Source organism: Buteo buteo, chromosome 9 (assembly GCF_964188355.1).
Source record: "Buteo buteo chromosome 9, bButBut1.hap1.1, whole genome shotgun sequence".
Lineage (NCBI taxonomy): Eukaryota > Metazoa > Chordata > Aves > Accipitriformes > Accipitridae > Buteo > Buteo buteo.
Window position 1 is genome coordinate 45,128,959 of NC_134179.1, and position 16,884 is coordinate 45,145,842.

Here is a 16,884-nt window from a genome sequence, read left to right on the forward strand (position 1 = left end):
AAGGATAATATTCCTGCATAGGAGTGCCTATATCTGGAGTAGTTGAGATTATATAGCATAATTCATTAAACTCTACTGAACACTCAGTTACTAGGAGTGTAAAGACAGGGTGCCTGACCTTTGCTTTTTGTTTTTAGGGTGCAGCTTAAAACAGTTGAATGGGCATTTGTTTGTGGGATGGCAGGTGAGGTGGAGCACTTGAGTGTCTTAACAGTCTGCTTCCATCTTTCAGAATCTGTTGTCCTCGGTATGGGGAGAGGAGACAGACGGAAAGTGACTGGGGGAAGCGTTGTGTGGACAAGTTTGATATCATTGGAATTATTGGAGAAGGGACATATGGGCAGGTGTACAAAGCCAAGGACAAGGATACAGGTAAGGATGCCAAGTGGCTTCAGATTGACTCCACTACTTTAAGGCATCATTATTGTGGGTGTGCTTAAAACCCATTCCAGTGTTAGTGGCATTGCTGCTTAATGACAAATACCTGTAGAACTAGAAATGGCTCCAGCCCTGGAATAAGCATTTACATCAGGTGTTTTCAAAAGGCACAAAAGAACAGAAGCTCTGAAATACTAACTGTGAGTTAGTGCCCGGCTGCCCTCTCTGCTTGTGAAATCGTATGCCCTGTGTGTACAGTTTGACAAGTGGTCAGATGATCATGGTAGGTATAGCTATGCCAGCCACAGATGCCAACTGAACCCCTTCTTATTAAATGAGCCTTTGTCAGACTTTACTGTAACAGAGCTTGTGAAAGGAACTGGGGTGGTTTCAAGGGTAAATTGATGTTCATCTGTGTGACTTTCTGGTGAAGGAGATGAGGAGCACTGGTGTCATCTGTCTTGAGTTGTTAGTGTGATAACTTCTGACAGAGAGATTAAATGAAAATTATTAGGGTGGTAACTAAAGCTGTGTCTGCTGTTTCTTGGTGGTTGTTGACTGCTTGTATCTACTTTCAACTTCCCCCTGGAAGCCCACAGAGCTGTTAGCAGTGATGTGTGCAGAGGCTTTGACACTGGCTCGTTCTGGCAGGTGAATTGGTGGCTCTCAAGAAGGTGCGACTGGACAATGAAAAGGAAGGCTTCCCTATCACAGCCATCCGCGAGATCAAAATCCTTCGGCAGCTGATCCACCGCAGTGTTGTTAACATGAAGGAAATTGTCACGGACAAACAAGATGCACTGGATTTCAAGAAGGACAAAGGTAGTATTTGCTGTGGGGTGTGGTTTTGATTAGCCAAAGAGGTGATGCAACTCCATTTGTTTATTCTTAGTGTAAAACTAAAAATCTAAACTCTGGTGTAGATTTTTTTCTGCATTCCTCCTTGAGTAATAGTTCCAGCAAGTTTGGCATCTGGATTTGGCCTTACATCAAAGGATAGATTCTAGTTAAAATGAGTTGTCATACTGCAGAGCAGAGGTAGACGCGGGCTTAAAAGGATGCGTTGCATTCCTGTAGAGTCATAAAAGAGCAGGCTTAAAAAAAGCCTTTACAGGGTCCACTTTTAACACTGATGAGTGGCAACAAACTTTCTAGTAGTGTGAAAAGTTTTCTGTCCTCTGTCACTGTGGAAGAAGGATGTTCTAGCATCCCACTAGCTTTTGTTTAGGGCCTTCTCTACCACGAGAGAGAAAGGAACAACACAAACATCAGTTCAAGCCATGCATAGCAGTAATCTCTTCAACAAACTAGCTTGAAAGAAAAAACAAAACAGGTGGGTAAACGTGACCAGGATTTCAAAGGAATTTATTTTGGGTGCATATGTTGGTTTCAGATGTCAGCTTGATGCATTAGAGGGGCTACTTAGTTGGTTTGGGGTTTGGTTTTTTTTTTCTTCCCTTGAGGAAAAAAAATCTTCTAGGATGCCCAGTAAGCCTTAAATATCACAAGACTGCGTTAAAGAAAATGCCAACAGAACACACTCAACAGTGCACAAAAAAGAATATTTCAACAATTGAGTCTACTTTCATTCCTCCTTTTTCTTTGTGTCTCCTCTCTTGCCTTAAATAATTTCTCACTTTATTATACCAGGTGCCTTTTACCTTGTGTTTGAGTACATGGACCATGACCTAATGGGGCTGCTAGAATCTGGCTTGGTACATTTCTCAGAGGACCATATCAAGTCTTTCATGAAACAGTTAATGGAGGGTCTGGATTATTGTCACAAAAAGAATTTCCTTCATCGAGATATTAAGTGCTCCAACATCTTATTGAACAACAGGTAACCTGGGAGTAGATACACTTCTGTCCACGCTCTTCCCTGCGCTCTCCCTGGGTTCAGCTGAGAGCACACAGTTGTTGTCTTCACCTTGAATACGCTCAGGAACAGGAGGTGTTGATCCACTGTAGGAATATAACCCTGCATGCTTCCACCAGTGGTGTGACCGATGGTTATAATTAAGCAGTGGCTTTCCTGGGTGCTGCTGCTGGCTGAGAACATGTCTCCTGCTACAAGGGTGAACAACCCTAACAACCTTCTACTTAACTTGCTCTTGGTAGCAGTCTCTCCACGTGAGGCCCTCTGCTCACCGTTTTGCAGCTCCTTACAGTTAACCTTTTTTCATGCTGACTTGAAGTAAGTGGGTCTCTGCGTACACTTGGTCTCCATGGTATTTTGGCAAAAATACTGTTTATTGGAAGTGCTTGTATGCAGAGAAACTGTTGAGGGTTAAGGTAGGAAGTAGCAGTTCTCCATGAATGCTCTCTCTTCTCTAGATAGCAATGTTTGGCAGTAATGTAGTTCATCGCAGAATACTGAACAATTATTCACTTGCTGTTAATTCTCAAGTCTTTATCTGGATACCCATAAGAAAACTTTGAGCCTCTGAGAATAATACTGCACATAATTGTATCCAGATGTCTGGATATCCATCTAGAAAACTTCTCTGGGACATTGGCCTGTTGGGAAGGGTTTGTGATACAGATGAGACTGAATTATTGTGGTTTTTTTTCCTTTTTGTTTCTTTGAAGCATTAAATAGGATCTGGAAAATTTAAGACTGGCATATCCAAAAGTAATTACTGCAAACATTGTTTTGTTAGGCCTTTCTACTGCATGGGGAGATTTCCTTACCTGTTACTGCTTGCAGCATGTGATCCCACCTGTGATTCAAACCAGTGACTGTTTTTTGTCTTTCAGTGGGCAAATCAAGCTTGCAGATTTTGGACTCGCCCGACTCTACAGCTCAGAGGAGAGGTGAGGCATAGCAGGGTGGAGGAAGGGGGAAATGGCTTAGATAGATGAGATGATCTCCTTTCTTAATATCCAGTAGTGCCTTCACTTGGAAGTCCTGGCATTGCCTCAGAAATTATTTCCAGTGTAAGTGGTACAATGCAGCTCCAGCTATTGGAAATTATATCCTATTATATCCTGGCTGATATGAATAGCTTTTCATTAGACAAACCAGGTGATAAGGAACAAAACGTCTTCTCTGATTGCCATGGACCTGCCATGGACCACGTCTTGCTCTGAGATCAGTCACTATTCATTCATGGCAGCCTGCTGCTGCCCCTTGCAGGTCAGGATTTTTCAATCTCGGGTATCTACAACTTGCTGTCTTCACATAGGTAGACTTCTAAAATCTGTGATATCTTATCAGCTTTATTTAACTCAAGCAGGTGCTATGGAAGCCTAGGCACTGCTTCTACTTATATGCATAATTCTGCAGTTGGGAAGTAAAAATTACTGTTTGTAAGGGTTTTGTGGCTCTTGTCATCAGTTTATATTTGTATCTTGCATTCCAGCCGTCCATACACAAATAAAGTCATTACATTATGGTATCGACCTCCAGAATTGCTGCTAGGTGAGGAGCGTTACACACCGGCCATAGATGTGTGGAGCTGTGGGTAAGTGCCTGGTTTGTATCTTTTGTCCTGGTTGGGCTGTGAACATCAGCACATGCATAGAGTAGTTCTGATGGAAGGTGTCCTTTGATTTGTGCTGATTTCTGAAGCTGTATCTGTTCCAGCTAGGCAGAATGTTGTGATAGTACAGGAATACTTTCAGAATTCTGTGCTTTGAGAAAATAGGTGTGTGTCACCTAACTACAACTATACCATTTAGTAAAAACTCCTAGAATGAGACTTTTCTTGGTATTGACATGTGAAAGCATAAAAAGTATCTGTTGTTGCCATTTAAAAACCAAACCAACCAACCTTTGATAACAATGTACCACTAAAATCAGAAGGGTGACAAGCTTACTCTGTGTTGATCATAGCTTCAGTGTATGGTTTTAATGACCTAATAGAGAGTTTTTCTCTAAGCTCTTCAGATTGCTCTGTTTGTCACCTAATTTTTTCAGCTAAATCTACAAAACATTTTAAAGTAGAGATTTCAGGTTTCTAGTAGTGCAGGGAGCCTTGTGAACAGGGGGATTCTGGACAGTTCAGCCACAAAGATGGAACATTTTCGAAGTGATTCAGAACCAGATTCTCAAGGATTCAGCATTCAGAAGTGGGACTGGATTTCCCAAAATGCGTGCTTCCCATTGTGATATTCACAGGTAAACTTTCAGCAGAGCTTAGTACACAAACAACAAAGGTTTGTAAAAGTCAGGCCCTGATAATTACTTCTGGAAACTCTGGCTGTGAGGTCCAGTTGCTGTTCAGTGTCCTGTGCCAAATGAGTGGGGTTAGTCCAGTTCCAGCAGACAGGTGCCTGTTATCAGCCCACAGCTATATTTGGCACTGATTGTCATTCCTGTCGGAAGGCTTAAGAGTAGGTGTTAAGGACTGAATGAGTCAGAGTTGTCCCCTCCCTCCTTCTCTCCTTTCCCTTCCAGCTGTACAAATGTTGTGTGTGCGTACAAACCTTGTGTGTACAAGGCTATGTCCTGTGCTTGGCAATGACAAACAGTAAGCTACTGGCAGCTGAGGATAATTTGGGCCAGCAGATATCCCCCAGTAAAGCTGAAAAGATAAATGGGCTGAATCTGGAGGAAAATGAGATGCCTGGCTCTCTTTTTTGTCATGCTATTGACACATCCTCCTTTCCCTGCAAAGAGTTAAAGTGTGAAGCCTGTGACATGTTAACCAGCCTACTAGTGAATGTTATTTCCCAGCTGCGTAGAATTGGTGACTCTGTACACATAGGTTAGTTTGTCAGTTCTCAACTACAAGCTCTGATGCAAATAACTCTCCTCAGGCAAACCTGCTTCTGAACAGAAATGCTGCAGTGTTCAAACGATCATCCCAAGGGTTTGCTGTCATGACCTCTTGCTTTTCCTCTTTCCAGCTGTATCCTCGGGGAACTGTTTACAAAGAAGCCTATTTTTCAAGCCAATCTGGAACTGGCTCAGCTTGAATTAATCAGGTAAAGGATTGCACATGCATGCCTATGAGAAGAGGTACTGCAGAAACTGCTCATGCACACTGTCTCTGTGTTATAAAAGCCCTCTTTCTCTAACCTGCCTGCAAAATAGGACCAGCAAATGACTGTAACTGCCAATGCGAATAGTTAGGCATTTAGGTGTCCATGCCTACCATCAAGTGTGTGGCTGCTAATGTATGCACCCTCAGTAACCTTTGCTGTTGTTAGCTGAACAGAAAAATCATGAACCTAAATTGCATCTCACACTGAATATTCATTGTGTTGGATGGTTTATAAACTCAAGGTAATCATTTTTCCTCTTCCCAATACCCCCTTTTTAACCTGAGGGTTATCTAATCTTCATTGAAGTGTGCCCAGACCTAGGTTATTGGTACAGTAAACTGCTTAGAAAGGAAACATTTTCACTCGGCTTGGTGACTCTTCTCCTCCTAGCTGCGTTCCACCTGCTGATCATACTCTGCTTTTCTGGTTCTCAGCCGGCTCTGTGGGAGCCCCTGTCCAGCAGTGTGGCCAGATGTCATCAAGTTGCCCTACTTCAACACTATGAAACCGAAGAAGCAATACCGAAGGCGCCTGCGTGAGGAGTTCTCCTTGTGAGTTTTGTTAGAAGAGAGGATAAGTGGCTGCGTGGGGGTTATGGCCGCCTGTTACGCTGTGTGACTTGTCTGCTATCCTTTGGTTCTAGCCTACCTGGCAGGATAAAGCAGTTCTTCCCCTTCTTGCCTTCTGCCCTTGGGGTCACTGTCCCCTTTCTAAATATCCAATCTGCCACAGCTGCCTTTCAGAGGGATTCCCTGCCTCTGCACGCTTGTGACCCTTCTAGCTAGGGTCTGTGCTGGAAGACACACTTGACAGTGTGGCATTCTCACAGTGCTGAGGTTGTCTGACTTCCAAGACATGCTCTCTGGGGGGAGAGTATAATTGTGTGATAATCTTGTGGGATTTGTAGCAGAGTTGCTCTTAATAAATTGCAAAAATTAGACTGAAAATACTGCATATCTGATGCCTGTTCTGTTGATGTCTTTGAGGAGCTGCATCATGTAGTAATAAATTTTGACTGCATGGGTTTCTCTTAGGCCTGAGGTGTCCCTCTGAAAGTGGGCTTCTCCCCCTGTTGAGAACAACCCCTTAACTCAGCTATATTTCTAACTCTCTGCGCAGCATTCCTTCGTCTGCTCTCGACCTGCTGGACCACATGCTGACGCTAGACCCTGGCAAGCGCTGCACAGCAGAACAGGCCCTGCAGAGTGACTTCCTTAAGGATGTTGACCTCAGCAAAATGGCACCTCCAGAGTAAGTTCCAGCTGGCATTCTCCACCACAGTGGGCTCTCTGCTAATGAGCTTTGGGAAGAAGCCACTGGCTTGGCCTTGGGGTGGGTGGGGGTTTTTTTCAGTCAGAATTAAGTTATGATTTCTGGGTTCTTGACTCTGCCCTTGCATTTTGTCATATGGCTGAGCAAATAGCTCTTCCTGTGCTGTTGGCTTTCTTCCTGATAACAGGCTGGTTTTATAAAGCTGAGTTTGATGCTTGTAAGGTGCTCTAAAACTCTGTTGAAAGATATGCAAGAGTAGCATGTAGCATATCCCTGTCCTCTGTGCCATGGAACGCTGGCCAGGCTTCGTTTATGCTGCTTGTTAATTGACTAGAAGAGTGGCTGTTGAGCAGTGTCACACTGCAGGTCTTTTCTCCCACTCCAGTCAAGCAGATTATAAAACTCTGCTCTGGCTGCTTTGCGTGCAAGTATGGCAGTAGCTTTTGAGATTCCCGTTTCCTTCAGAGTGACTAAAGGCAGCTGCTTTCTTAAAGCCGACAGACTCTCAAAGCTTGGTGGACTTGCGCTCATTGGGGCTTGTGTGCATTGTAGCTAACCCAGTCTGTTCAGGGGTGAGATCCCAGTGCAAATTAAATGATTCACATGCAAATTATGCTGCCTTTCCTGGTTCTAGGACTTGCCCCTTCTTGGTTTAATAGTATGGTTGCAGTCGGGGGAACATCTGTGCTTCTCACAGTGCTAATAACTTTCTGTGGTCTTTGAGGTTTAAATCGGTTTTCTTGCTATGTTTCTTAACTGCTAAGTGTTGTTCTCTTCCAGCCTTCCCCACTGGCAGGATTGCCATGAGCTGTGGAGCAAGAAACGCCGACGGCAGCGGCAAAGCGGGATTGCAGTGGAGGAGCCGCCATTATCAAAAGTTTCTCGGAAAGAAACTACCTCTGTTACAAGCACAGACACTGTCAAAAACAACAGCAGTCCTGTGCACCCACAGCCTGCCCAGCTCAAAACAGAGTCTGGTGCTGGAGATGCAGTAGGTCAGTGCCCGGTCTGCTCTGTAAAAGGCTGCTCCTGATATGCTACCTCCCTGCTCTCTCTGGTCTGGGTGTGGGAGGCTTATGTCTATTTTCAAGACAGTCCGGTTCTTATTTCTACAGAAAGGGCATTCCAGAATCTTCCTAACCTGATTTCCCTCCCGTTCCCCCCCCCCCCCCCCTTTTTTTTTTTCCCTCTGCCGGGAAAACTATTGGCCACAGAGCATTCTGGCTAGTCTTCAGACTTCACTCACTGATGACCTGACTATGAATTTGTTCTGTGAGTTATAGTATTGGTTCCAAAGCATGCTTTCACAGAGGGTAATGGAAGGAGTCCTTGAGTCACTTAGGCCAGATAAGAAACTGGAAGGTACAGCTATGTGAAGGGTGTGCAGATGAGCTGAAGTTTGCTCTTGTTGATCAAATTATATAAAGATTAGGCATGGGATGTAACAGGCTACTGGCTGGTGGGCAAAAGTGTACATTATTGCACTTTGCTTGTTGCAGAAAAGATCATTTGGTCATAAAGACTTGAAGGACCAGGACTTGTACACTGTTTCCAAAACTGTGACCAACCTTTCTGTGTCTAGAAAATAGTTGGAGGGGAGGTATTTTGATTCCTGGGAATGTAGAGATAGACAAAGCTGCCCAAACCATGCTGATTGTTCTGTAGAAGCCTTATCAAAACCCAGATATGGGCTAAAGCTTCCTTCACGTCAAATGTTGTACTGACAAGTAACAAGGAAGACAGCTCTTGCTCCAGGGAATGTGCAATCCATGTGTTCAATGAAACATGGCAGATGGACAAAAGGTGGTGGTTGGATTAACAAACAGCTGAGAAAAGTGAGTGTCACATTCATAGTTGCCTACCAGCAAGGGGAGCTTAAAACTAAGCTGCTAAAACCAAACCTTTGCACCCTTCTTCCCAAAAAGTTAGACTTACAAAGTCAATGTCAGTGTGAAGGGACACCCTTGTCACTTGTCACTCAGGAGGCTCTGTTCCAACATTGTGCAAAGGGAGGTGATGCCACTCAAGGGTTGTATTTTAGACTAACCTGGATACTTGCAGGTCAGGACAGAGTCCTCTCTGATACCAGCCCAGCTTTCAGCAAGGAATTGCCTTCTGCTTGACCTAATTTCTTTTGCTGCATCAGTGGAACACACCCTTCCTCCGTCCCAAACAGCAGCTCAGCCTCCATCCTGGGAAACCTGCTTTCCAGTGCAGGAGGGAGTGCTTTTGATCCACAGAGTGCTGCAGAGACCTTGGGAGGGGCTGAGCTGCTGTCAGACTTGCTGCTGATTGCCACTGAAGTGGGCTAAGGGTTTCCAATCTTCATCCTGCATCCTCAGACTTGCTGCCATAACTGGTGTGGTGTCCTCGGTCACCGCTCTGATTCCTGGGATGCCCTCAGCTAACCAAGGAACAGGGAGGTTTGACTCAACTGAGCTGATCTTTAAGAAGCAGCTACATACACAGTTACATTGGTAGATTTGAGGGGGCACTGAAGAAGCTTTCCTCTATGGCTAACAGAGCAGTACCCAGCTGTAGCCTTGGGTGAGTGCAGTGTGTGTGCAGTACCACGGGGTGCTGCTGCAGTGCTGTTCAGAGCTGATTGTAGTCTGGAGGGGGCAAGCTGATGACGGAAATCTGAGCAAACTATCCTGGAATGCTCCTTCTGGAGCCTCTGTACCTTCCCCCAGCCTGGGGACATGGAGAAGAGGCGTTTATTGTTATGTGCAGCGTCACAATTACAAACCGATGTGATGCAGTTTTGCTTAACTTTCCTGTGATGCTTCTTGTGTTTCCTGCAGGCCTTGGAGAAATCACCCAGCAGCTGAATCAGAGCGAACTAGCTGTTTTACTGAACTTGCTGCAGAGCCAGACTGATCTGAGTGTCCCACAGATGGCCCAGCTGTTGAATGTACACTCTAACCCAGAGATGCAGCAGCAGCTGGAGGCTCTCAACCAGTCCATCAATGCTCTGACAGAAGCTACAACTCAGCAGCATGAGTCTCAGGCAGCAGCAGCAGCAGAGGAAGCCATAGAAGAGCCACCCACAGAGGCCCAGCTACCGGAGGAGCAGGCGACTCCAGAAACAGCCAGCGCTCAGGGAGATATGCAGAATGTGCTGGCTGTTCTGCTGAGTCAGCTAATGAAGAGCCAGGAGCCTGTTATAACCCTGGAGGAGAGCAATGGGGAGAAGAGCAGCGAGCAACGGGGGCCAAGGAAGACCCCTACAATGCATCCAGAGGAAAGTACAGGTAAATAATCATGACCGTTGCTTGTGCACCTTGGATGCCATGCACTTGTTTGAACAATTAAAGTATTCCATATGAGTGCCTGTAGTTTAACTGCAGCCTGGAGGAACCGAGACCTTCAAGTGTTGTGACAGAGGGAGGCAGGGGGTGTGGATGGGAGGAGGAAGGGTGCTGGGTGCTAGAATGTGGTCAAGCCTCAGATTTCAAGACTGAGAAAGACACTGACCCACTCCCTGCGGTAAGTGCTGGACTGCTCAGGAGGTTTTAACAACTGCAAAAAGCCCAAACGCAAAAATACTACTCTGCTTCACATCTCCAAAGCATATAAAATCCATTAGTGCTCCACTGTGAATGGGTCAGTGAAGATTTTTAAGGTGAAGTGAAGGTTTTGGTTTTTGCCCAAAAGTGAAAGGGAAACTTGGAGGGTCAGTTCTTCCTCTAATACCCGTAGTAATCAGTTTACACATTCAGGTAGTTTTTTTGCACAGGACGTTGAATCTCTGTGGATTTTCCCATCTTATTGTTTGTCCCAATTCTCTTTTTCACCATTCCCTTCCTGCCCTCTCAAAAAAAAAAAAAAAAAAAAAAAAAAAAAAAAAAAAAGGTTTGCAGAGATGATTTTAAAGAACATGAGAACTGAAATACTGGAGAGTGCTGGAAGGGAGGGATAGTGGCAGTTGTGTATATAAGAAACTTGTGCATCCAGCTTCGGTGTGCCTGGTTGTACATAGAGTTGACTTTTATGAGTCCTAAAATTCAGCAACATCTGAAGTTGAGCCAAATGGCTGGTTCTTGTAGAGCAAGTAAGAGGCATGTGTAAAAGACCTGATTGTATCAGTGAACTCGTGGATTTCCTTTTCAAAGGTGAGTGTAAATGTATCCATGTCTTTTGTTTCTGTTGATTTTTTGAATTATTAGCAACATCCTGTGACGACCTCACCAAATTCTAGAAGCACCTCCTGAGTATGTCTCAGACTCTCCGGGGAGCCTCTTTTGGCCCGATACACAACTCCTCTGCAATGTAGCTGAACGTGCTGTGTTCTCGTGCCTTCAACACACCCGCCCACCACAAGCCAGTTGTGATCGTGCTTTTTTTTTTTTTTTTTTTTTTTGCCCTAGTACTGGAAGATAACTAGGTTATTGTAGAGCAGATTCAATTAAATAACATTGTTCTCTGTTTATAATTATTTTAAATGATATGCTGTCCCCAAATCAGCTTGGCTTTAAAATTACCTGAAGATTGTTTTCTGGGTTTAAATACAATCTAGTTTTAAAGTGGACTGACTGATATGGGTGGAGGGGTGGTCCTGGAAGACTACTGGTTTTCACAATAAAGTTTGACCTTTTTAATAACCAGTTTTGCAAATGATTTGAGGATCTGATTCAAACAAGGTGTTCGTGGCCTCTTACGTCATCGCCAGTAATAACTTTAATCACCGTGTAGCCCATCCTTTTGTCGATGAATGAGATCGAGTCAGTTCAGTTGTGTTGCTCTGCAGGAGTCAGGACTGGTTTTGTGAGCGAAGCCGGCACGCAAGGCACCGGGAGCAGATCGTGTCCTGCGGGAAGCTGCGTCCTCCCCTCTGCAGTGTCACTTCTAGTCGTGGCACTGCCTTAGCAGGGGGAGGGCCAGAGCTCTGCTCTCGCCTTTCCCACTGCCTAACCGGGCTGCTTTGTTCTTCCTGCTGGCTCAAAAGCAGTAATACAAAGTAGTAAGAGCGTGGTGATGGTGGGGGTGTGTGAAGGGTGCTTTTGTTCTTGCTAGGAGGGGTCCTTTTTGAAACAAATCCTTGTGACTTCAGATGTGATTTGGTGGGGGGGGGACTGAGGGGGAAGGGGGGAGGGGGTTAAAAAGATTTTCTCATGCTCCAGAGCAGTCTGTACGTTGCATGCAAATATTTGTGGGTTGAGATTGTTTTGGACTGTGTACTGGAAATGTACTTTGCAAAAAGGTCATAAACCAGGCGAAGCAGGGCTGGCTTTGGTAAGAAGCGAAGAGGGGACATGAGAGGGGGTACCCGCTCCCTTCAGTCTGTCATGGGTGCAGTGGGGAACTGGTACATATGGGTTTGGGGTTGGGTTTTGATTTTGTGTTTTTCTAAACCAATACATCAGGGCCATGCTCTATCAGTACGCAGCCACCCGGCTGCTGGCGAGCCTGGTACCGGAGCAGTAAGGCACAGCGTCCCTGTGCAGCGGGAGACCCTGCGTTCAGAGAACACGTGCTGTCATGTGGCTCCACATCTGTCTCCTGCTTGGCGTTAGCCTTTGATCCGAGAGCAGGAATTCCCTCCACGGGTGCCCATGTGTTAGGACAGCTGTTGCCGCCTAGTTGGGAGCGTGGGGGACGGGGCGAGTGCGGGAAAAACGTTAATGAACATGTGCATTGATCTTGCAACGAATGCCAGCTTTTAAAACTCTCCGCCTCTTTTCCAGTGCATCCTAGAGAGCGGACTGTCTCGGTAGGCTGTTTGGTTTTTTTTTCGTATAAATGTATTTATATCTGTTCGCATGATGTTTTAAGATGGTGTTTAAAAGAAGTAACCCTTCCACAGCATGTCCTCCTCGCATTCTCCCACCAGAGAAGAGACCCCCTGAGCCCCCCGGACCGCCTCCACCGCCGCCTCTGTCCGAAGGCGATCTCTCCAGCGCAGCCCAAGAGTTGAACCCGGCCGTGACGGCTGCGCTGCTGCAGCTCTTTTCCCAGCAAGAGTCGGAGTCGCTCAGCCACGCGACACATGAACACCAAGCCTCGAGAGCCGCCGACTACGGCAGGTCCCACTCCTCCAGGACTTACAGCGCCGAGGGCTCAGAGGGGGGATTTGGTGCCGAGGAGCTGAATTCAGGCCAGACGCTACTAGAACCCTCTGCCCAGCCTCTGGGGAAAAGCAGGACCTTCTTGGGCTCCGTGAGCCACCTTGGGGAGACGAGCAATTACCAGGGCACAGGATCTGTCCAGTTTCCAGGGGACCAGGACCTCCGCTTCGCCAGAGTCCCCGTCGCCATACACTCGGTTGGGCAATCTTTTACGAAACCCGAGGGGAGCAACAACACGCTGGTACATCCAGAGGCCAAAATTCAGAATTACAGCGAGCTGGGACCGGGGACGGCCGGTTCCAGTGGGGCAGGAACAGGTCACAGCTGGGGTGCCCCAACCCAGGCGACTTCTTCTTATGGGAAGGCATACCGTGGGCCTGGCAGAGTGCCTCCGCGGGGGGGACGGGGGAGAGGGGTTCCTTACTGAGAGATGCGCCTTTCGCACCGGTCCTCCCCTCCCTTGCCTCTCCACCTTTAGCAACATGACTTTTTTTTTTTCTTTCTTCCCAGAGCAAGGTCTCGTCTGCATTTCAGCTGCTGCCAAGCTCCCTGTTGTATTCCTTGCTAGGCTGCCGGCGGGCACCCCATGACTTACTGTAGGGTCCCCAGTTGGGTGTCTCGCTGGTCAAAACCTCTTGCGCTTGGTTAGTGACAAAAAAAAAAACAAAAACAAAACAACCACCCCACCGCAAATGACGGTGAGCTTTCTGCCCTGAGCCAGCAGAGGGGGGGGGGGGGAATTCTTTAAAAATAGGAATGAAAGAAACCCAACCACGTGGGAAGAAGGAAATTTAAAAATGTTTCACAAGCTGTGTGCCAGTGCTTCTCAGTGGGGGAAGCATGGGGCAGTGTTCAGGTAGGGCGGGGGGAGAGTCTGGTTCCCAAAGCAAATTTGGGGGCGGTAGTTCCCTGCCCCCCCCCAATTCCCTGAAAAGAGAGAAAGGAGAAAAAAAAAAGGAAAAAGAAAAAAGAGAGAAATGGGAATATATTGGTGGAGAGGTGCCTGGATCAGCTGTCCTGGCTGTGGAGACCCAGGATGTGGCACTGGCTTGTACTCAATTTATCTGACATTGCTTTCTTTCAGTAAAGTGTCCAGCTGACCCTCTCCTCCGGCTCTGTTCCGTGCTGAGGCTGTGAGCCCTGCCTGGGCAGCTCCGGATCCAGGTCCTGTCTCTTTTGACGGTAGCCTTAGTAAATTGGCTTTTGTGAAGGGTCTCTTTGAATTTTGTGTCTCTCCTGCCATAACTTTGCAGTGGGAATTGTCTTTTTTTTTTCTTTTTTTTTTTTTAAGAGCTGAAGAGAACACCTCACTTAAAAAAATATGTATTTCTTTGTAATTCGTATCTTCCAAAACACTTTAAGAATTAAAGAAAAAAGGAAAAAAAACAACTTCTGGTGGGGAATCGCCACCAGGTAGGAGTGTCTTTTGTACCCAGCATCCTTCTGGGCTGGTGTTGCGTGTCCTGATGGGGCTCAGTCGGGCTCTCCAAGCGGCATCTCAGTACTTTGAGGCTTACCAGGTGTTAATGTATCATTTCTATAAGCATATATATTTTTGTTGTTGTCAAGGAAGTATTTACAATGAATTTTCTCCTCCCGCAGAACGTTGCGATGTTGTCCATTTCAATGAGACTTAAACAAAAGAGATGAATAAAACAAAGGTACATATTTATGAGCTTTTTTTTCTGAGTAGGCCTTTCCTATGGAAAACATATGGCTCTTCTTTTAATTTTAGGGATGACAGTGTTCTGAAGTGTTGAATGGGTGGGAGTCTGGGGGGCCGAGAGACCTTCTTCCTTCTAGCAGGCTTTGATTTAATTTCTTTTTATACAAAGAGATAAATTTAAAATAAAAATAAAAATGCACCTGAATAGGTGGTGCTTCTTGAACTGGGGAAAACCTGCCTTACACAGCCAGACCCACGGCTGCACCCACCTGCTTTGCTGTGGGAGGAAGCAGGGGAGAGAAAATAAAAAAAAAAATATATACACACTGCTGGTAATGTACAAGGCCTCTGCGTGAGCAGGGACCAGTGACTCTTGTAGTGTTGAGTCAGCACTGAGGAGCAACACTGTTTGCAAAATTCCAAGTGTAATTTTGTTGGGTTTTGGGGGTTTTTTGGTTTTTTTTTATTTCATTTTTGGGAGGTTTTTTTTTTACTTGCCAGTTCATGCCTGATCTGCAGGGAAAAAAAAGTTCTGTAAGATGCAGAGTGCACTAAATAAACCAGTCACCTCTTGAGGGTTTTTTTTAATTTCTATATTTTTTTCCTTTCCACCATGCAGCTGCCAGCTCTGGTCTGTGGTGGAGCTTTTGTTGTTGTTGTTGTTCTGGCTTTTCTTCCTGAGCCCATCCAATTTGGAAGGAAAAGTCGTGTTCCAGTGCTGAATCCTCTTAGGAAGCCGATGCCTATTTATTGTCTTTCCAAATTGGCAAATGCCCAGAAAAGCCTGCCGAGGAGCGAGCGGTCCTTAAACCGGCAACACAAACCTGACCTCCTCGCAGGCTTTGCCCGCTCCTCGGTGCCGATGCCCCCCCCAGCGTTGGGGGTCCCAGCCGTAGGCGCAGTTTAGGGTGGCCTGTCCCAGCATTTTGCAGAAGCAAAGCCGGTGCCTGTCGGTGCAGTGCCGGTGCGGCCAGGTCCCCACCAGCCCCGTGGCTTTCTCCGGAGTCAGCCAGCCCCACGAGGATGCTTCTCCGGCACCGGTTCATTTTGCAGCAGGGACTGAAAAGGTGCCGAGGACCTCGGAGGTAATGGTGACTGCAAGGGTGGGCTCCTGTTCCTCTGTCCCACCTCGAGCAAAGGACAGACATCCCAGACTTCTGTCCCTTGCTCTGGGGTGGCCGATGGCATCTGCTGTCTGTCCCTGTGGGATCAGGCCATGCCGGGAGGTCCCTCCAGGCTCCTGCAGAAGGTGGTTTTCACCGTTCCCTCGTCCGACCCCACTGACCACCCTGGGGAGGTTTGGGCAGAGCTGTGGTGCTGGCAGCGATCCCTTGTTCCACATCCAGTGGCTTTTCTTAACTGGTCCCAGCAAGAGGCTTTCAATCCCTGCAAGGGTGAAGGGAGCATGTGGGGGCCGGGGGGACCAGTCTGGCCAGGGGACAGCCCCTGGTCTGAGGGCTGGGGGGTTGCTTGCATCCTCCCAGCAGCTCTGCTTTTTTTTTTTTTTTTTTTTGCTTTGCTTTTCTCCCCCCCCCCTTTTTTCTTTTTTTTTTTTTTTTTTTTAAAGGGTCTCTGTACAAAGAAGACAAAAGGATTTACTGGGGGGGAAAACATATGCATTTAAAAAGATTTAAGATGTGGTGCAGGTTACAGACAAGTCATTAGATGGCAATTCGCCCCTCCTTTCTTCCTCCACATGGATCGTTTTTGGGTTTAATGCCAATGTCTAACACGCTGTAGCCAGTTACCCAGCAGAGAAGCGTCTGGTAAGACTCTTACTGTACCTCTCCTGAGTTTCGTTTTGAGACTGAGCGCGCCTTTTTTTGGTTGTACCTTTGTCTCTGTACAGATATTTTGTAATATATTAAATTTTTTCTTTTCAGTTTATAAAAATGGAAAGTGGAGATTGGAAAATTAAATATTTCCTGTTACTGTATTGCCTTTTGCTCCATTGCACTGAATTACCGCGCTGCTTGCTGTAACCTTTGCAAATTACACGGTAACTGTGTTTTTCCTTTTAAAAGCCTTTTTCCCCCCTCCTCCTGCCCTCCCTGGTGCCGTAGCTTGGTGCCCAGTAGTGCCGGTAAGTGAGCTTGGCCCCGGTGCCAGACCGGTGAGGATGGCTGGGACTTGGCATCACCAGCCCTCAGCCCTGCGAGGCTGCAACCTCTGTAAGCCCCCAAATTTGACTCCGCTAATTGAGAGTGGGGCCGAGCCCTCGTTAGCCCCTCGGGTATCACCCAGCTCACTGGTGCCACAGCTCTGATGAGTGTTGGTGTCTGGCTGGGTGGGCAATGCCCGAGCTGGAGCACAGGGGACTGCTTCGCTTATGGTGGGAGTATGAAGGAGGAAACCTGGAGCTGACCGAATCCGGGAGAGGAGACGGTGCCGTGGGGGTCAGACAGGGAAGCAGCGCAGTTAAGGTTTGTCTCCAAACCTTCCCCCGGTTCCTGGTAGCCCCTTGGGCTCTGGGGAGGACCCCAGGGTGCCTTGGGGGACGGATTCTGCTGT

General features: G+C 46.7%; 1 protein-coding gene across 3 annotated transcripts in view; it reads left to right on the forward strand.

Annotated features, from left to right (window-relative positions):
- CDK12 (cyclin dependent kinase 12) overlaps nt 1-16,309 on the forward strand; it is a 31,018-nt gene extending 14,709 nt beyond the window's left edge. Inside the window, exons 4-14 of one of the 3 annotated variants that reach the window (XM_075036487.1) lie at nt 233-372; nt 1,030-1,200; nt 2,029-2,218; nt 3,136-3,192; nt 3,741-3,842; nt 5,230-5,307; nt 5,802-5,918; nt 6,487-6,618; nt 7,420-7,634; nt 9,444-9,893; nt 12,446-16,309. In XM_075036487.1, coding sequence (XP_074892588.1) covers nt 233-372; nt 1,030-1,200; nt 2,029-2,218; nt 3,136-3,192; nt 3,741-3,842; nt 5,230-5,307; nt 5,802-5,918; nt 6,487-6,618; nt 7,420-7,634; nt 9,444-9,893; nt 12,446-13,134 — 2,341 coding nt within the window. In that variant the 3' untranslated portion in view covers nt 13,135-16,309. Of the gene's footprint in view, nt 1-232; nt 373-1,029; nt 1,201-2,028; nt 2,219-3,135; nt 3,193-3,740; nt 3,843-5,229; nt 5,308-5,801; nt 5,919-6,486; nt 6,619-7,419; nt 7,635-9,443; nt 9,894-10,808; nt 11,656-12,445 lie in introns of those variants that run through there. The other 2 variants (XM_075036488.1, XM_075036489.1) reach the window with 2 other exon arrangements.
- The last annotated feature ends 575 nt before the right edge of the window (nt 16,310-16,884 follow it).